At 36.3% G+C, this 15,544-nt stretch overlaps 1 protein-coding gene across 1 annotated transcript; it reads left to right on the top strand.

Moving 5' to 3' along the window:
• The first annotated feature begins 5,975 nt into the window (after positions 1-5,975).
• On the top strand, positions 5,976-15,517 carry LOC129747458 (uncharacterized). Its single transcript, XM_055741696.1, has 2 exons — positions 5,976-9,233; positions 14,401-15,517. Exons 1-2 carry the CDS (start codon positions 5,985-5,987, stop codon positions 14,950-14,952), a joined length of 3,801 nt encoding a protein of 1,266 aa, XP_055597671.1. The 5' UTR covers positions 5,976-5,984; the 3' UTR covers positions 14,953-15,517.
• The last annotated feature ends 27 nt before the right edge of the window (positions 15,518-15,544 follow it).

Here is a 15,544-nt window from a genome sequence, read left to right as displayed (position 1 = left end):
GAGCGATCACTGTTCTCAATGCCGGCTACAAAGTGTTGCCCCAAATTCCACTCCACCGCCTAACGCCACAAGCAAACAGATTCATGGGAAGTCATCTGACCGGCTTCATGGAGGAGCGGTTTACGACGGATCAGATATTCACATTATGCCCAACCTCCTAAAATGCCGTGAACACCAAGTCCTTACGCAAAATCCATTAATCGACTTCAAAGCCGCATACGACACGATCGACCGTGACGAGCTATGGAAAATCATGGACGAGAACGGCTTTTCCGGGAAGCTGACCAGACTGATCAAGGTGACGGTGGATGGAACGCAGTGCTGTGTATTGATTTCAGACGAATTTTCGAGTTCATTCGAATTGCGCAAGGGGTTTGTCTTTGCTGCATAATGTTCAACGTAGCGTTAGAAAGTGTAATTCGACGAGCGGTGGGAGAAATGCGGGGCACGATTTTCAACAGATCCAGTCAACTTATCTGCTTTGCCGACGACATTGATATAAAGCATGGATCACTACAAATCTGGACGCATTAAAAGGGGCTATCTCGGAGCTATGTAAACGAAATAAAAATGTTTTGTACTTGAAATGTAGGGTTTTTATTGCACTTTAAAGGAAAAATAATAAAAAAATTATTCCGATGTTGTTTTGATGAATTTTCGAACTTTTGGTTGAGTATCACTCATTATAGTTTGAACACCCTATTCGTTGGTTCAAGACTGGACGTTGTTTTTTTCGCTGCGGTTTTTTTTGTGATTTTCGTATCTTGTTTTAGAAAATATTAAGTTATTTAAAAAAGCTTAAGATATTGTATTCTTATGTTTGCTAAAGTTCGGTGCAAAGTTAAGTGATGAGTCCATCTCCCGGAGATCATGCGGATCGAACCATTCCCGAATGGCTCGATCCGAAAAACCTGCACGGTCGTCTTTTCTACATGTGTCTCAAAGCTTGTGACGGACATACGCTTCCCAATCCGTTTGTGGTAGGAAGATCAATAGAGAAACACGCAGGCAAGATCGAAGGAGCGTTTTTTGATCACATTAGGAAGTGGTACGTGTTGAAAATCCGAAATACTGACCAAGGCAGAAATCTCGAAGAAATGAAACACCTTATCGATGGAACTCCGGTAGAAATTGCTAGTCATCCCAACCTAAATCAGCGAAAGTTTGTTGTTGTATGCAGTGAAGTTCTCGCCATGTCAGATTTGGAATTGCTAGCTGAGCTATTGTCGCAAAAAATAACCGAGGTCAGACGGATTACGAAAAAAACTCCAGCTGGTATAGTCGGCACACCAACTCTAGTGCTCACTATTAAGAGCACGGTCATCCCTGAATTTGTAAATTTCGGTCTCCTCCGAGTCCGAACGCGTATGTATATACCCCAGCCATTATTCTGTCGCCAATGCTTCTCTTATGGACACACGAAGAAACGATGTACGAACGAACGCTCGTGCAGTATCTGTTCCAGTACGAAACACGACAGCAGCGAGTGTCCAGGCCAAAAATTTTGTCGAACATGCCAATCACATGAACACGCACCATCCGAACGCACTTGTCCGAAATGGGTTGAAGAATCCGCCGCTCTTCGAATCAGCGCAGAGAAAAATATATCGCTTGCCACAGCTCGTCAGCAGATTAAAAGTAACAACAATAACAAAAACAGCTACGCAAACATCGCCCGATCAGGAAAAGATGGAACTCCACATCACTCGGAAAAAAATCTACAGCAGCAAAAACAACAACAACAGCAAAACAACAACAACAACAACAGCAGCAGCAGCAAAAACAACAACAACTACAACAGCAAGAGAAAAAACAACAACAACAACAACAACAACAACAACAACAACAAGAAAGTACAACAAAACTGCAGCAGGCAAAACGTGACCACAACACTTCAGCATCGGGACAACCAGCTATTGGACCGACCACCCCTTCACCCCCTCGAAAGAAGACCCCATCTCCAGCTTCCCCCCCGACTCCTCGGACAAAGGAGTTGGACAAGAGAACAATGATTCATCCTCTGCCGCAGAACGGCAAACTAATGTTAAGAATCCCACCTTCTCGCCTAAACTCCCTCCAACTTCCTCTATCCCTTTCCAACCCCCTAGTATTAAATTTAATTCAAAGAAGAACCTCGGCACAAAATACTTTGATAAAGTGAATTGGCCTAGCTAAGAAAACGGTTGTAAATACAAAAAAGCGAGTTTGGCTCCTTAAAACTTAATTGTATGAGCCGTTTCAAATAAAGAATCACTAAAAAAAAAACACCCTATTCGCTGACCTCAGCGGCCATTTTTTTCCACAATCTCTTCATCTCTGTTGCTTCCCGAGTCGTCCTACCATTCTTCTTCATCTTCTGCTTGACAATTGCCCAAAATTTTTCGATAGGGCGGAATTGAGGGCAGTTGGGTGGGTTGATGTCCTTTTCGACAAAATCCACCCGTTGGCCCAATACCACTGTAGAACCTCCTAGCTGTAGTGGCAGCTTGCCAAATCTGGCGAAAACTTAACTAGTCCTTTGTGAGATCTAATGTACGAAAAAAAAAGTTTTTCAGGCATTCCTCCTTGTAAATTTCGGAGTCCATGGTCTTGTTTTTCACAAAAACCGGAATTTTTCGTCCGCAGCTGCAAATACCTTGCCAGATCAAACACTTTCTAGCACACTTATCAGCAAAAACGAATTTGAAGTTGCCGGGGACATCATCATGACCAGTGCAGTGCACCACTGCTGTGGCTTTACATAATTTTTGGCCAGAAAGCTGCCCAAAATCCATCTTCACGTACGTTTCGTCATCCATGAGGATGCATCCGTCGAACTTCGTTGGAATCTTCTTGTATAACTTGCGGGCACGTCCTTTGGCTACTAAATTCTGCTTCAATGTCCGGTTTGGTTGCTTAATGGTCCGATAGGATCGTATTCCTTCGCGTAGACGAATTCTGCTGACGGTGCACCGGTCGGCGTTGAATTTCTTGGCAATGTCATAGTCCGACGATCCTGTGTTTTCCTTGATCGTTCTCAACACCTTCAAATGCAGTTTCTGATTCTTAGGTCCACTATAACGCTTGGTATGAACCTGCCGATCTATAGTACGCATCTCACGGAAACGTTTGAGAACGCTACACACGGTTGATTTGACCATTTTTAACGATTTCGCGATTTGTGAACCCGACCACGTTGGGTTTTTGACGTGGGTGTTCAAAATTTATTTTCATCTCGCGGCTTCCATCACGTGTAACTTTTTTGAAACAAAACGAATCGTAATGAAATTTTCAACACTGGTAGAAGACACATTCCTTTACAAAGTGCTGCCAAAGCATTCCAGATCCGACAACTAGGAGCACTATGGCAAAATAAATAGTGCGTCCAGATTTGTAGTGATCCATGCTTTAGTCGCTAATTCATCGGCGGCGGTGGAGGCGGTCTATCGCAAACTGAAGCTCGTAGCAGACAGAAGCGCGTCCAAGACGAAGTACACCAGCCGTGAGATCCGGCGCCGAATGATTAGCAGTGTGCAGAAGAACGGAGTGTGGAGGCGAAGGTTGAACGCGCGAACGGTGGTGAATGCTAGCCGGATACGCTGGGCGGGACATGTTGCGAGAATACCGGACGACTGTCCTGCAAAACAGGTGTTCGCTACGAATCCGGTAGGAACGAGAAAAGCAGAAGCGCAACGAGCGAGGTGGTTAGACCAAGTGGAGCGTGATCTGGCGAATGTGGGATGTCCGAGAAATTGGAGAAAGGTTGCCATGGACTAAGTAAGTTTTAGGAATTATGTTCATCAAGTATTGTCGTGGGACGGAAAACTAAAGGGCGAACCCGAAATTATTGCGACATCAAAAATGTCATGCCAATTTTTTATAATGTTTAGAATCAAATCAAAATTTTAGGGTAGTTTTGTACATAGATTTACATCAAAAATCAAAAGTAAAGTCAAAGTATTGACAGTGTCATCCTGTACCAGTTTCTCAGTTTTTTTTTCATTTTCTTATCATGTCCTTCTAGTCTTTGACTGACTTCTTGCTCTTCTGAAGTTGTCCAGTACTGCTCCACCGGGCGCAGCTCCGGACAGTTTGGCGGGTTCATGTCCTTTGGAGCCAAATATACAGAATTGGCCTCATACCACTCCAGGACACTTTTAGAATAGTGTCATAATGCCAAATCTGGCCAAAATAGCGGAGCTTCGCCGAACTGCTGCAAGAACGGCAAAATGCGCTTCTTGAGGCACTCAGATTTGTAGATCTCACCATTTACTGTGCCCTTTGTCACGGAAGGCTTACTCCTCAGTCCGCAAAAGCATTTCTTCTTCTTTGATTCGTCGTCCACATCGAACTTGCTCTTGCCGGTGAAAAACTCCAACCCCGAAATATGCTTAAAATCGGCTTTTATATACGTTTCGTCGTCCATCACACAGCAGCTATATTTTGTCGGCATCTTATAGTAGAGCTTCCGAGCCCGAGTTTTAATTGTCGATTGTTGCCGGTCATCGCGGTTTGGGAAGTTCTGTACCTTGTGTGAATGTAGTCCAGCTTTCTACATTGTATTCTGGACGTAGCTCTGCGACATGCCGATCTTTTTAGCCATATCACGGCTTGAGACGTTGGGATTTGCTTTTATCATCCGCTTCACCTTTCCCTCCGTCTTTCTGTTCTCCAGTTCCGATTTTCTTCCAGCTACTTTGCCTTGGTCCAACGTCAACCGTTACTGAAACCGCTTCAACGCTCTGGAGACGGTTGAATAATGAATGTCCAACATTTTTACCAACTGCCGGTCATCAATGAGAATGTGTGCAAAATTTGGTTCATTTTTACCCAATGGTAAACAAATTATGCCTTGTGAATGTGTCGCAATAATTTCATGTTCGCCCTTTATTTAGGTAAATATTTAAAAAAAATACGCCTTCATGTTGACTGGGTAACCGCAAACACTTGATCGTGATTTTTGGCGTTACATTGAAATTCTAAGCTTCAAATCTGAAGAAAGGTTTTAAAACAATAAAGAGTTCTGTCTTGAATAATTCGTAATTGGCGTATGAAGATAAGGAGAATCAGAAAAGATGAATGAACTTTAAGTTTAAAGTCTCTATAATTCAACAACAAACAAAAGGAAAATCTTGATCCCATTTTCTTATTTTCATTATAACTTTTTGGAGAAATTTAAAAACTTGTCATCTTCTACAGTTCTGGCGGCTATTGATTCCAAGCTACTATACTCCGAAAAATTCTCCTCCTAGAACTTTTGATCTTTGTTAGAGATTCCGGCTACGAGATAAAGAAGAAGAGTCAAATTACTCTCAGGATTCCATATGATAATAATGGGTTTATAATAGATATACAACGGAAAGCAAAATTTGCATTATACATTTTGGATTGCAAACAAGAGAATAGCAGATTCCCCTTGAACTCAATACGATTCTTAAAAAATGGGAGGATTAATGGGATGGGAGGATCCGAAAAATTTGAAGTAACTGATTTCATCGTGCTTACGCACATACTTTATGGGAGCGTGGCACATTGCACTGAAAAGTCTTTCTCGCAGAGAAGCTCGCCCAAACTCAAAACGGTGTGTCTCAGTTCAAATAGTATAGGCATGATCGTCTAATATTTGATGTCATTAAGCATCGTTCGAAAGTCTGGTTAGCCGTGAACTAAAGTCGGTATGCTCAATTCAATTATTCAGCCATTAATCGCAAACCAAAACCGAACAACAATACTCATCTCACCTTTCGGCTGCTGCTACTCTAAGGTGGGCGATTGAAAATTTCGGCAGATGAAAAAATAAAACTAGATTCTTGCAGACACCACCGAGTGTCAAGTCCGCGCGCCAAACTCAGCTGCTCAGAGCACGTGTGATTAATTTTTGGTGGGGAAAACGCAATGTGACTCAGACAGAAGACGACGCCGAATTCAGATAGCTATCGCAGGGCAACCTTCTGCTGATCGATGGCAATTCTGGACTGGCAGTTGTGATCAGTTTGCACGTAACGATGCATACAAAACTTCTGACGGTAATTCTGTGTTGGAGTTTGAGGCTGAGTTTCGCTGTTCTAGTTTCCGGAAGGGCGGCATCTGTACCGGATGAAGAACAGCCTTGTTCTGGAGGTGTTTGTGTTCCGTTTTACCTGTGCCCGAATGGTTCTTTAGTTGAATCGGGAGAGGGATTAATTGATGTACGATTGGGGGGAGCAGAATGTCCGCTAAACATGGTTTGCTGTGCAGAGCAGGGTACACACATTGGAAATTGTCCTGGGACGTGTTCTGCGAGAGATAAATGTGCGCAAGCATTTGATGGAAATGCAACAAGTTGTACTAGCGGACAGATTTGTTGTCTGAAAATAAGCGAAACTACTGGAGCAACCGTTAACAAACCTTCTGGTCAATGCCAAGGGGAATGTATTGAGTCTATCGTATGTGCTAATAGAACGATAATTGGGACAGACCTAATCGATTTGAGGTTTTCAAATGATGGCTGCGAAGGCAATTTGATATGCTGTGAAACAGGTGGCGCATCGAAAGAAGTGTCAGGAAAATCAAGCGAATGTAAAGGACATTGCGTTCCTTTTGGTCGATGTGATAGGAAAGTGTCGAAAACAACCGGAAAAGGATTGATAGATTTGCGAAGCATCGATAATTCTTGTCCTGGAGATTTGATTTGCTGTGAACCGGAAGAAGAATTGAACAGCTCTTGCCAGTGCGTTCCATTGTACTTATGCTTAGATGAATTTAACATTGATGTGCGAGCAATTGAAAATGGCTGTGCCGAAGATCAGTTGTGTTGCGAAAAGGTTAGACCAATCAATCAATTCACTGAAATTTCTTCAACGACCTGTAGAGGGTCTTGTGTACCGGCACAGCAATGCTCACGGCAAGGTCCGGAGAAGGATCTCATAGAGTTACGCACGCAAGATGCCTGCCCCGAAGATCTTGTATGCTGTGATGTGATTACCAAACCTATCATCAGCGTTGTAGAAAAATGTGAAGGTGAATGTGTTTCGATTGAGCGATGTCCTGGGAATAAAATCAGTGACAATGGAACTGGTCTTTTTGATTTGAGAATTGGTGATGATTCATGTCCAAATGAATTGGTATGCTGTAAAACTCCTCTCAAAGATGTTAAAACTGAACAGGGGGATAATTGCAAATGCCTTATGTTTAATCAATGTGCTGATTCTACAAGCTCCTTTGATTTAAGATCGTCTTCTAGTCAGTGTCAAACAAACCAAGTATGCTGCGTTAATGTCATAGATATACCAGAGCCGCCTATATTCAAGCCCAAAGTCTGTGAAGGAAGATGCGTACCATTCAATCAGTGTGTCGACACCAATCATAACGGATTGATAGATTTGAGAGGACTGGAGGACCCATGTCCGGGGAATTTTGTATGCTGCAAAGGAAGTGCATCGCCTACCCTGACGACTAAATGTAAAGGGTCATGTGTTCCTGCTGATCGCTGTCAATCGGTTCAGAAAGACCTAATCGATTTAAGAACTTCTGACGATTGCCCGGGAGAACTGATCTGTTGTGAATTTCCATCCACTAGCAAACCAGTTTCAGTTCTGCCAATGATGATAATGAATATTCAAAACATAAAATCAGAAACCTGCCCTGGGAACTGTTTACCATTTGGCCAATGCCCAAAAGACTTGCTCTATTCTTCTGGATCCTTTTTCGACTTAAGAATAGTTGATGATGTATGCCCAAGAAATTTCGTTTGTTGTCTGAACAACGTTGCAACAATTCCTACTTTTCCACAATCGCTGGACAAAATCTGCCAATGTGTGCCTTTGAATCGATGTGCAGATCCAGACAATTCATTCGACCTACGATTAAATAGTAACAAATGCCCCTCAGACCAAGTATGCTGTGAAATTGTTTTTCAAAATGCCGTACTACCATTTAACAAGGCATGCAAAGGCACGTGCGTTCCATTCTCTCAGTGTAAAAACCCAGTAGGCATGGATCTATTTGACTTGCGTTCCACTGATATGTGTCCAGATGATTTAGTTTGCTGCGATTATTCCGATATGATTTCGATCATTCCTCCAGCGATAACAGTAACAGACGAACTTCAAAAAGCCTGTCCTGGTAAATGTATTTCATCAACTCAATGTCCCATAGGATCAATCATATCTACCGCTGTCGATTCAATAGACCTTCGAAATTCCGGAGAACTCTGCGCTGCTGGTCAAATTTGTTGCATGGAAACGCCATTTAATTTCGACGATTGCCAATGCGTCCTATCGAACAAATGTCTTGATAATGAGGCAACATATCCTGTATTCGATCTTAGATTAGAGAACAGAAAATGTCTTTTCAATGAAGTATGCTGCAAAAATAGAGTAGAAGTTCCGAATCTTTTCCCTACAAAGTCTTGCAGACACATCTGTGTACCGCCAGATCAATGCCAGGATCGATCAGGCAAGAATATCATAGATCTGAGATCACTGGACCAATGTCTTGACGGTTTAGTTTGCTGTGAACCCAATGACTTAATTAGTTCTATCACGACAATTCCATCTGTAATAAACATTCCGAGCGTTTGCCCAGGAAGTTGTGTCCCATACGATAGCTGCCCGAATGGCCGACCCAAATCAGCTGGTAATGGCCTTTTAGGATTTCGAACCTTTGAAAATGCCTGCCCTGAAGGACTGACATGTTGTGCCGAAACTCCCAAGGTATCTCACACAACTTGCAAATGCACTCCCATATCACGATGCGCTGATAGAAATACTTTCGATCTGAGATTTGATCACTGTCCAGAGTTCCAAACGTGCTGCGTAGAGGTTATCGAGAAAGAATCAACTTGTTTGGGAACATGCGCCCCAATAGGCCAGTGTAACAGCATAGATCTTCGATTTGATAACTCTAACGGTGTATGTCCCGGAGGTTTCATTTGCTGCGGAAACACATCCACAGTTCCTTCTTCGAAAGAGTCGTGGACACAGTGGATTAACAACATCAACAACATGAAGGAATCAAAGGCAGAGAATGCACCGTGTAGACTCAATATCAATCCCGCCACTTCTGAAATCAACGAAGGAGAAATTCCTTGGCTAGCAACCGTTTGGAGGAAGAACATTGCACCTGGAGGTCAACCGAATGAATTTCTGTGTACCGGGTCATTGGTGCAAGAAAGTGTGGTACTTGTACCGGCCGATTGTATTGTGAATATTCCCCCAGAGTCAATCACTGTAACGCTTGCTCCTTATGGTTCAAACATCAATGACCGGGAATATGTAAGTGAATTTGAATTTGAAATTGATTTTGATTTAAATATTGGATATTTAAATTGATATTCCCATGTCTGCTAATCGACTTTATTAACAAAGTTTGCTACATCATTTTGTCTAAATTTAGAAATATTTTTTAGCTATATTTTATATCAGTATTTGAATGTTGAATGCCAAATAACTTTAGAATTTATAAATCGTCGAGATCTGGTGTTACCTTCGAAAAAAAATTGTCAGAAACTTGTTTTTTGGACATGTATATGGAATGTTCAGAGCTGCCTCATGAAATTAAACACAAGTCGCTCTAAATGACTTAAAGCAGATGAAACACAATCACCTTCATGAAAAAGGTTGTGTGAAAATAAATTTTAACCAAAATAGGAATAAAATTTTACTGACAAATTACTCTGAATGATGATGATAAAAATGTCTAAAATGACAAAAATTTCAAAAAAATGATAAAATTGACAAATCATGAAAAAAAAAATAATTCGGGGTTATTTTACCATTTTTAATTTTTTTGGCTTGTTTGTCATTTTATGTTTATTTTGAGGTTTTTTTTATATTTTGCACATTTTTATAAGTCAATCAAGTAACAGTTAATAAAATTGTAAATACATCCATTTTTTGATTTTCGTAATATATTAGGAGACCAGCCTATCCTAAAATGATCGCCCCTTTGAAAACTTATGTTTTATTTGCCTTGTAAACATTCGAATGGATTCATTTGAAGCGATTTGACTACTCTGAAATATTGCTTCTAAATCAACTGTTTTTCGGCAAAATGTTCAAGTCCCAAAGCGTCGATCTTTGGTCAAATAATCGTCAAAAAATGGTCAAAAAATAGCACCAGATCTCGATGTTTTACGAATTTGGCATTTAAATTCAACCATTATTTTCACCGATTTTCTTTGGTTCCTATTAGCTGATTATTGAAGGTAGGAATAAGAAACTTTGACTGCTTTTAGGCACCTCTTAATCAAGTAATGTAAAGGTTGAAAATGTGGGTGGGTTGATTTTTTGGGTCAATCTACAAAATGTATGTGGATCGGATTCGAAAATCTACATAACTGTTTTCGCTTTTTTTTTCTTATCTCGTATCGTCATTCCAAACAACCTATTTATATCATTTTTAAATTGTCAAAAACGTTAAAATTGTCTGAATTGTCACTATGCCAGAATATATAAAACAAAAGATTTAGCTGAAAAAATTGTCAAAATTGTCAAAATTGTCAAAACTGTAAAAATTGTCAAAATTGTCAAAATTGTCAAAATTGTCAAAATTGTCAAAATGGTCAAAATTGTCAATGGAGGAAAAATTTTCAAAATTGTCAAAATTGTCAAAATTGTCAAAATTGTCAAAATTGTCAAAATTGTCAAAATTGTCAAAATTGTCAAAATTGTCAAAATTGTCAAAATTGTCAAAATTGTCAAAATTGTCAAAATTGTCAAAATTGTCAAAATTGTCAAAATTGTCAAAATTGTCAAAATTGTCAAAATTGTCAAAATTGTCAAAATTGTCAAAATTGTCAAAATTGTCAAAATTGTCAAAATTGTCAAAATTGTCAAAATTGTCAAAATTGTCAAAATTGTCAAAATTGTCAAAATTGTCAAAATTGTCAAAATTGTTAAAATAATCAAAATTGTCAAAATTGTCAAAATTGTCAAAATTGTCAAAATTGTCAAAATTGTCAAAATTGTCAAAATCGTCAAAATTGTCAAAATTGTCAAAATTGTCAAAATTGTCAAAATTGTCAAAATTGTCAAAATTGTCAAAATTGTCAAAATGGTCAAAATTGTCAATGGAGGAAAAATTTTCAAAATTGTCAAAATTGTCAAAATTGTCAAAATTGTCAAAATTGTCAAAATTGTCAAAATTGTCAAAATTGTCAAAATTGTCAAAATTGTCAAAATTGTCAAAATTGTCAAAATTGTCAAAATAATCAAAATTGTCAAAATTGTCAAAATTGTCAAAATTGTCAAAATTGTCAAAATTGTCAAAATTGTCAAAATTGTCAAAATCGTCAAAATTGTCAAAATTGTCAAAATTGTCAAAATTGTCAAAATTGTCAAAATTGTCAAAATTGTCAAAATTGTCAAAATTGTCAAAATTGTCAAAATTGTCAAAATTGTCAAAATTGTCAAAATTGTCAAAATTGTCAAAATTGTCAAAATCGTCAAAATCGTCAAAATTGTCAAAATTGTCAAAATTGTCAAAATTGTCAAAATTGTCAAAATTGTCGAAATTGTCAAAATTGTCAAAATTGTCAAAGTTGTCAAAATTGTCAAAATTGTCAAAATTGTCAAAATTGTCAAAATTGTCAAAATTGTCAAAATTGTCAAAATTGTCAAAATTGTCAAAATTGTCAAAATTGTCAAAATTGTCAAAATTGTCAAAATTGTCAAAATTGTCAAAATTGTCAAAATTGTCAAAATTGTCAAAATTGTCAAAATTGTCAAAATTGTCAAAATTGTCAAAATTGTCAAAATTGTCAAAATTGTCAAAATTGTCAAAATAATCAAAATTGTCAAAATTGTCAAAATTGTCAAAATTGTCAAAATTGTCAAAATTGTCAAAATTGTCAAAATTGTCAAAATTGTCAAAATTGTCAAAATTGTCAAAATAATCAAAATTGTCAAAATTGTCAAAATTGTCAAAATTGTCAAAATTGTCAAAATTGTCAAAATTGTCAAAATTGTCAAAATTGTCAAAATTGTCAAAATTGTCAAAATTGTCAAAATTGTCAAAATTGTCAAAATCGTCAAAATTGTCAAAATTGTCAAAACTGTCAAAATTGTCAAAATTGTCAAAATTGTCGAAATTGTCAAAATTGTCAAAATTGTCAAAGTTGTCAAAATTGTCAAAATTGTCAAAATTGTCAAAATTGTCAAAATTGTCAAAATTGTCAAAATTGTCAAAATTGTCAAAATTGTCAAAATTGTCAAAATTGTCAAAATTGTCAAAATTGTCAAAATTGTCAAAATTGTCAAAATTGTCAAAATTGTCAAAATTGTCAAAATTGTCAAAATTGTCAAAATTGTCAAAATTGTCAAAATTGTCAAAATTGTCAAAATTGTCAAAATTGTCAAAATTGTCAAAATTGTCAAAATTGTCAAAATTGTCAAAATTGTCAAAATTGTCAAAATTGTCAAAATTGTCAAAATTGTCAAAATTGTCGAAATTGTCAAAATTGTCAAAATTGTCAAAATTGTCAAAATTGTCAAAATTGTCAAAATTGTCAAAATTGTCAAAATTGTCAAAATTGTCAAAATTGTCAATATTGTCAAAATTGTCAAAATTGTCAAAATTGTCAAAATTGTCAAAATTGTCAAAATTGTCAAAATTGTCAAAATTGTCAAAAATGTCAAAATTGTCAAAATTGTCAAAATTGTCAAAATTGTCAAAATTGTCAAAATTGTCAAAATTGTCAAAATTGTCAAAATTGTCAAAATTGTCAAAATTGTCAAAATTGTCAAAATTGTCAAAATTGTCAAAATTGTTAAAATTGTCAAAATTGTCAAAATTGTCAAAATTGTCAAAATTGTCAAAATTGTCAAAATTGTCAAAATTGTCAAAATTGTCAAAATTGTCAAAATTGTCAAAATTGTCAAAATTGTCAAAATTGTCAAAATTGTCAAAATTGTCAAAATTGTCAAAATTGTCAAAATTGTCAAAATTGTCAAAATTGTTAAAATTGTCAAAATTGTCAAAATTGTCAAAATTGTCAAAATTGTCAAAATTGTCAAAATTGTCAAAATTGTCAAAATTGTCAAAATTGTCAAAATTGTCAAAATTGTCAAAATTGTCAAAATTGTCAAAATTGTCAAAATTGTCAAAATTGTCAAAATTGTCAAAATTGTCAAAATTGTCAAAATTGTCAAAATTGTCAAAATTGTCAAAATTGTCAAAATTGTCAAAATTGTCAAAATCGTCAAAATTGTCAAAATTGTCAAAATTGTCAAAATTGTCAAAATTGTCAAAATTGTCAAAATTGTCGAAATTGTCAAAATTGTCAAAATTGTCAAAGTTGTCAAAATTGTCAAAATTGTCAAAATTGTCAAAATTGTCAAAATTGTCAAAATTGTCAAAATTGTCAAAATTGTCAAAATTGTCAAAATTGTCAAAATTGTCAAAATTGTCAAAATTGTCAAAATTGTCAAAATTGTCAAAATTGTCAAAATTGTCAAAATTGTCAAAATTGTCAAAATTGTCAAAATTGTCAAAATTGTCAAAATTGTCAAAATTGTCAAAATTGTCAAAATTGTCAAAATTGTCAAAATTGTCAAAATTGTCAAAATTGTCAAAATTGTCAAAATTGTCAAAATTGTCAAAATTGTCAAAATTGTCAAAATTGTCAAAATTGTCAAAATTGTCAAAATTGTTAAAATTGTCAAAATTGTCAAAATTGTCATAATTGTCAAAATTGTCAAAATTGTCAAAATTGTCAAAATTGTCAAAATTGTCAAAATTGTCAAAATTGTCAAAATTGTCAAAATTGTCAAAATTGTCAAAATTGTCAAAATTGTCAAAATTGTCAAAATTGTCAAAATTGTCAAAATTGTCAAAATTGTCAAAATTGTCAAAATTGTCAAAATTGTCAAAATTGTCAAAATTGTCAAAATTGTCAAAATTGTCAAAATTGTCAAAATTGTCAAAATTGTCAAAATTGTCAAAATTGTCAAAATTGTCAAAATTGTCAAAATTGTCAAAATTGTCAAAATGGTTAAAATTGTCAATGGAGGAAAAATTTTCAAAATTGTCAAAATTGTCAAAATTGTCAAAATTGTCAAAATTGTCAAAATTGTCAAAATTGTCAAAATTGTCAAAATTGTCAAAATTGTCAAAATTGTCAAAATTGTCAAAATTGTCAAAATTGTCAAAATTGTCAAAATTGTCAAAATTGTCAAAATTGTCAAAATTGTCAAAATTGTCAAAATTGTCAAAATTGTCAAAATTGTCAAAATTGTCAAAATTGTCAGAATTGTCAAAATTGTCAATGGAGGAAAAATTTTCAAAACGGTCATTTGAAATTGAGCTTAGATTGGAAATGTAAACAAAGAACAAAAATTTTCAAATACAGGCACAAGTGTGAAAACGAATTTTGAACTACTTCTGGCTGTTCCAGCCGAATAAAATATTAATTCTTTGTTGTAACATTGTTTTTCTTTCCAGGAATACAAAATATCCAAGCATATAATTCATCCTGATTACAACGAAAGTAGAAACTATGCAAACGTAGGCCTGTTGATGCTGAACAAATCGAGCAAAACTCGCGATGCGGCGACAGCGTGTCTCTTTGGCTATGACGAATCCATTAGCGACGACGAGTGCTATCTGGCAGGTTGGAGTAGCTCAGCCCTAATCGCGAGTCCTTCAGCGCGGCCGCTTAAGTACAAATTAACCGTGAACTCAAGACCATCGTCATCTTGTGGATCAAACTTTTTATGTCCAACCATCCAACAGCGGCTTGCAGGTGCTTCGATGGCTAATTGCGATGATCTTCGCGGCTCGCCTCTGATCTGTCTAGATGCGAGCAGACGCCATTGGAAGTTGGCTGGCTTGGCTGGCAAAAACAACAGAAACTGCAATGCGCAGTCAATTCCGGAATCGCTGATAAACGTTGGACCTCACCGGATGTGGATTCTTGAACAAATCTCACCGAGCTTCGTCCAGAAGAAAGAGTCTTACCTTGTTCCATCACGCCAATACTTACCAAGCATTTGAGGATAGTGACTGGTTGAATCGAAGATAAAGTGCAATCAGAATCCATGTCATATTGATAACTTAACGTTATAAGTTATTTAGTTTAAGATAAAAATCTGTTCAAAATGTTGTTCATTCTAAACAGTCAAACATCTCTTCCATTTTATTAAGACAAAAAAACGGTATAGCTTTTAATTCTTGTATTGATAGTATTCATATAAATGAATACCTACATATGTAAGATACTTGTAAATAATAATCTTTTGAAAGGTAATCCTGTGAGTTTTCAGTTTGTGGCAGTTGAAGCAATACTAAATTAAGAAAGAAATTTTATTAGAAAAAAATGGAAAAATCGGTTGAGAAACACGAGAGCTGTAGTGATTTTTGTCAGGAGTGTCAAATTAACATTCCAGGAACTCTAACGGGGAAAAAAATTGTGGGATAAGGGTTGAGGAATTATCAGATCTGAGACGAACCAACAAAAGTTGAAAATCTCTATAATAAAGACAAAAAAAAAAATTATCAGATCACCTGAACTTCTATGTAATTTAAATCAAAGTGATTATTTTGTTTAAGCTGAAATGAAATAAAGTCAAATGTAGTAGCCATGTCC

Source organism: Uranotaenia lowii, chromosome 2 (assembly GCF_029784155.1).
Source record: "Uranotaenia lowii strain MFRU-FL chromosome 2, ASM2978415v1, whole genome shotgun sequence".
Classification (NCBI taxonomy): domain Eukaryota; kingdom Metazoa; phylum Arthropoda; class Insecta; order Diptera; family Culicidae; genus Uranotaenia; species Uranotaenia lowii.
This window is presented reverse-complemented; position numbering and strand designations above follow the sequence as displayed.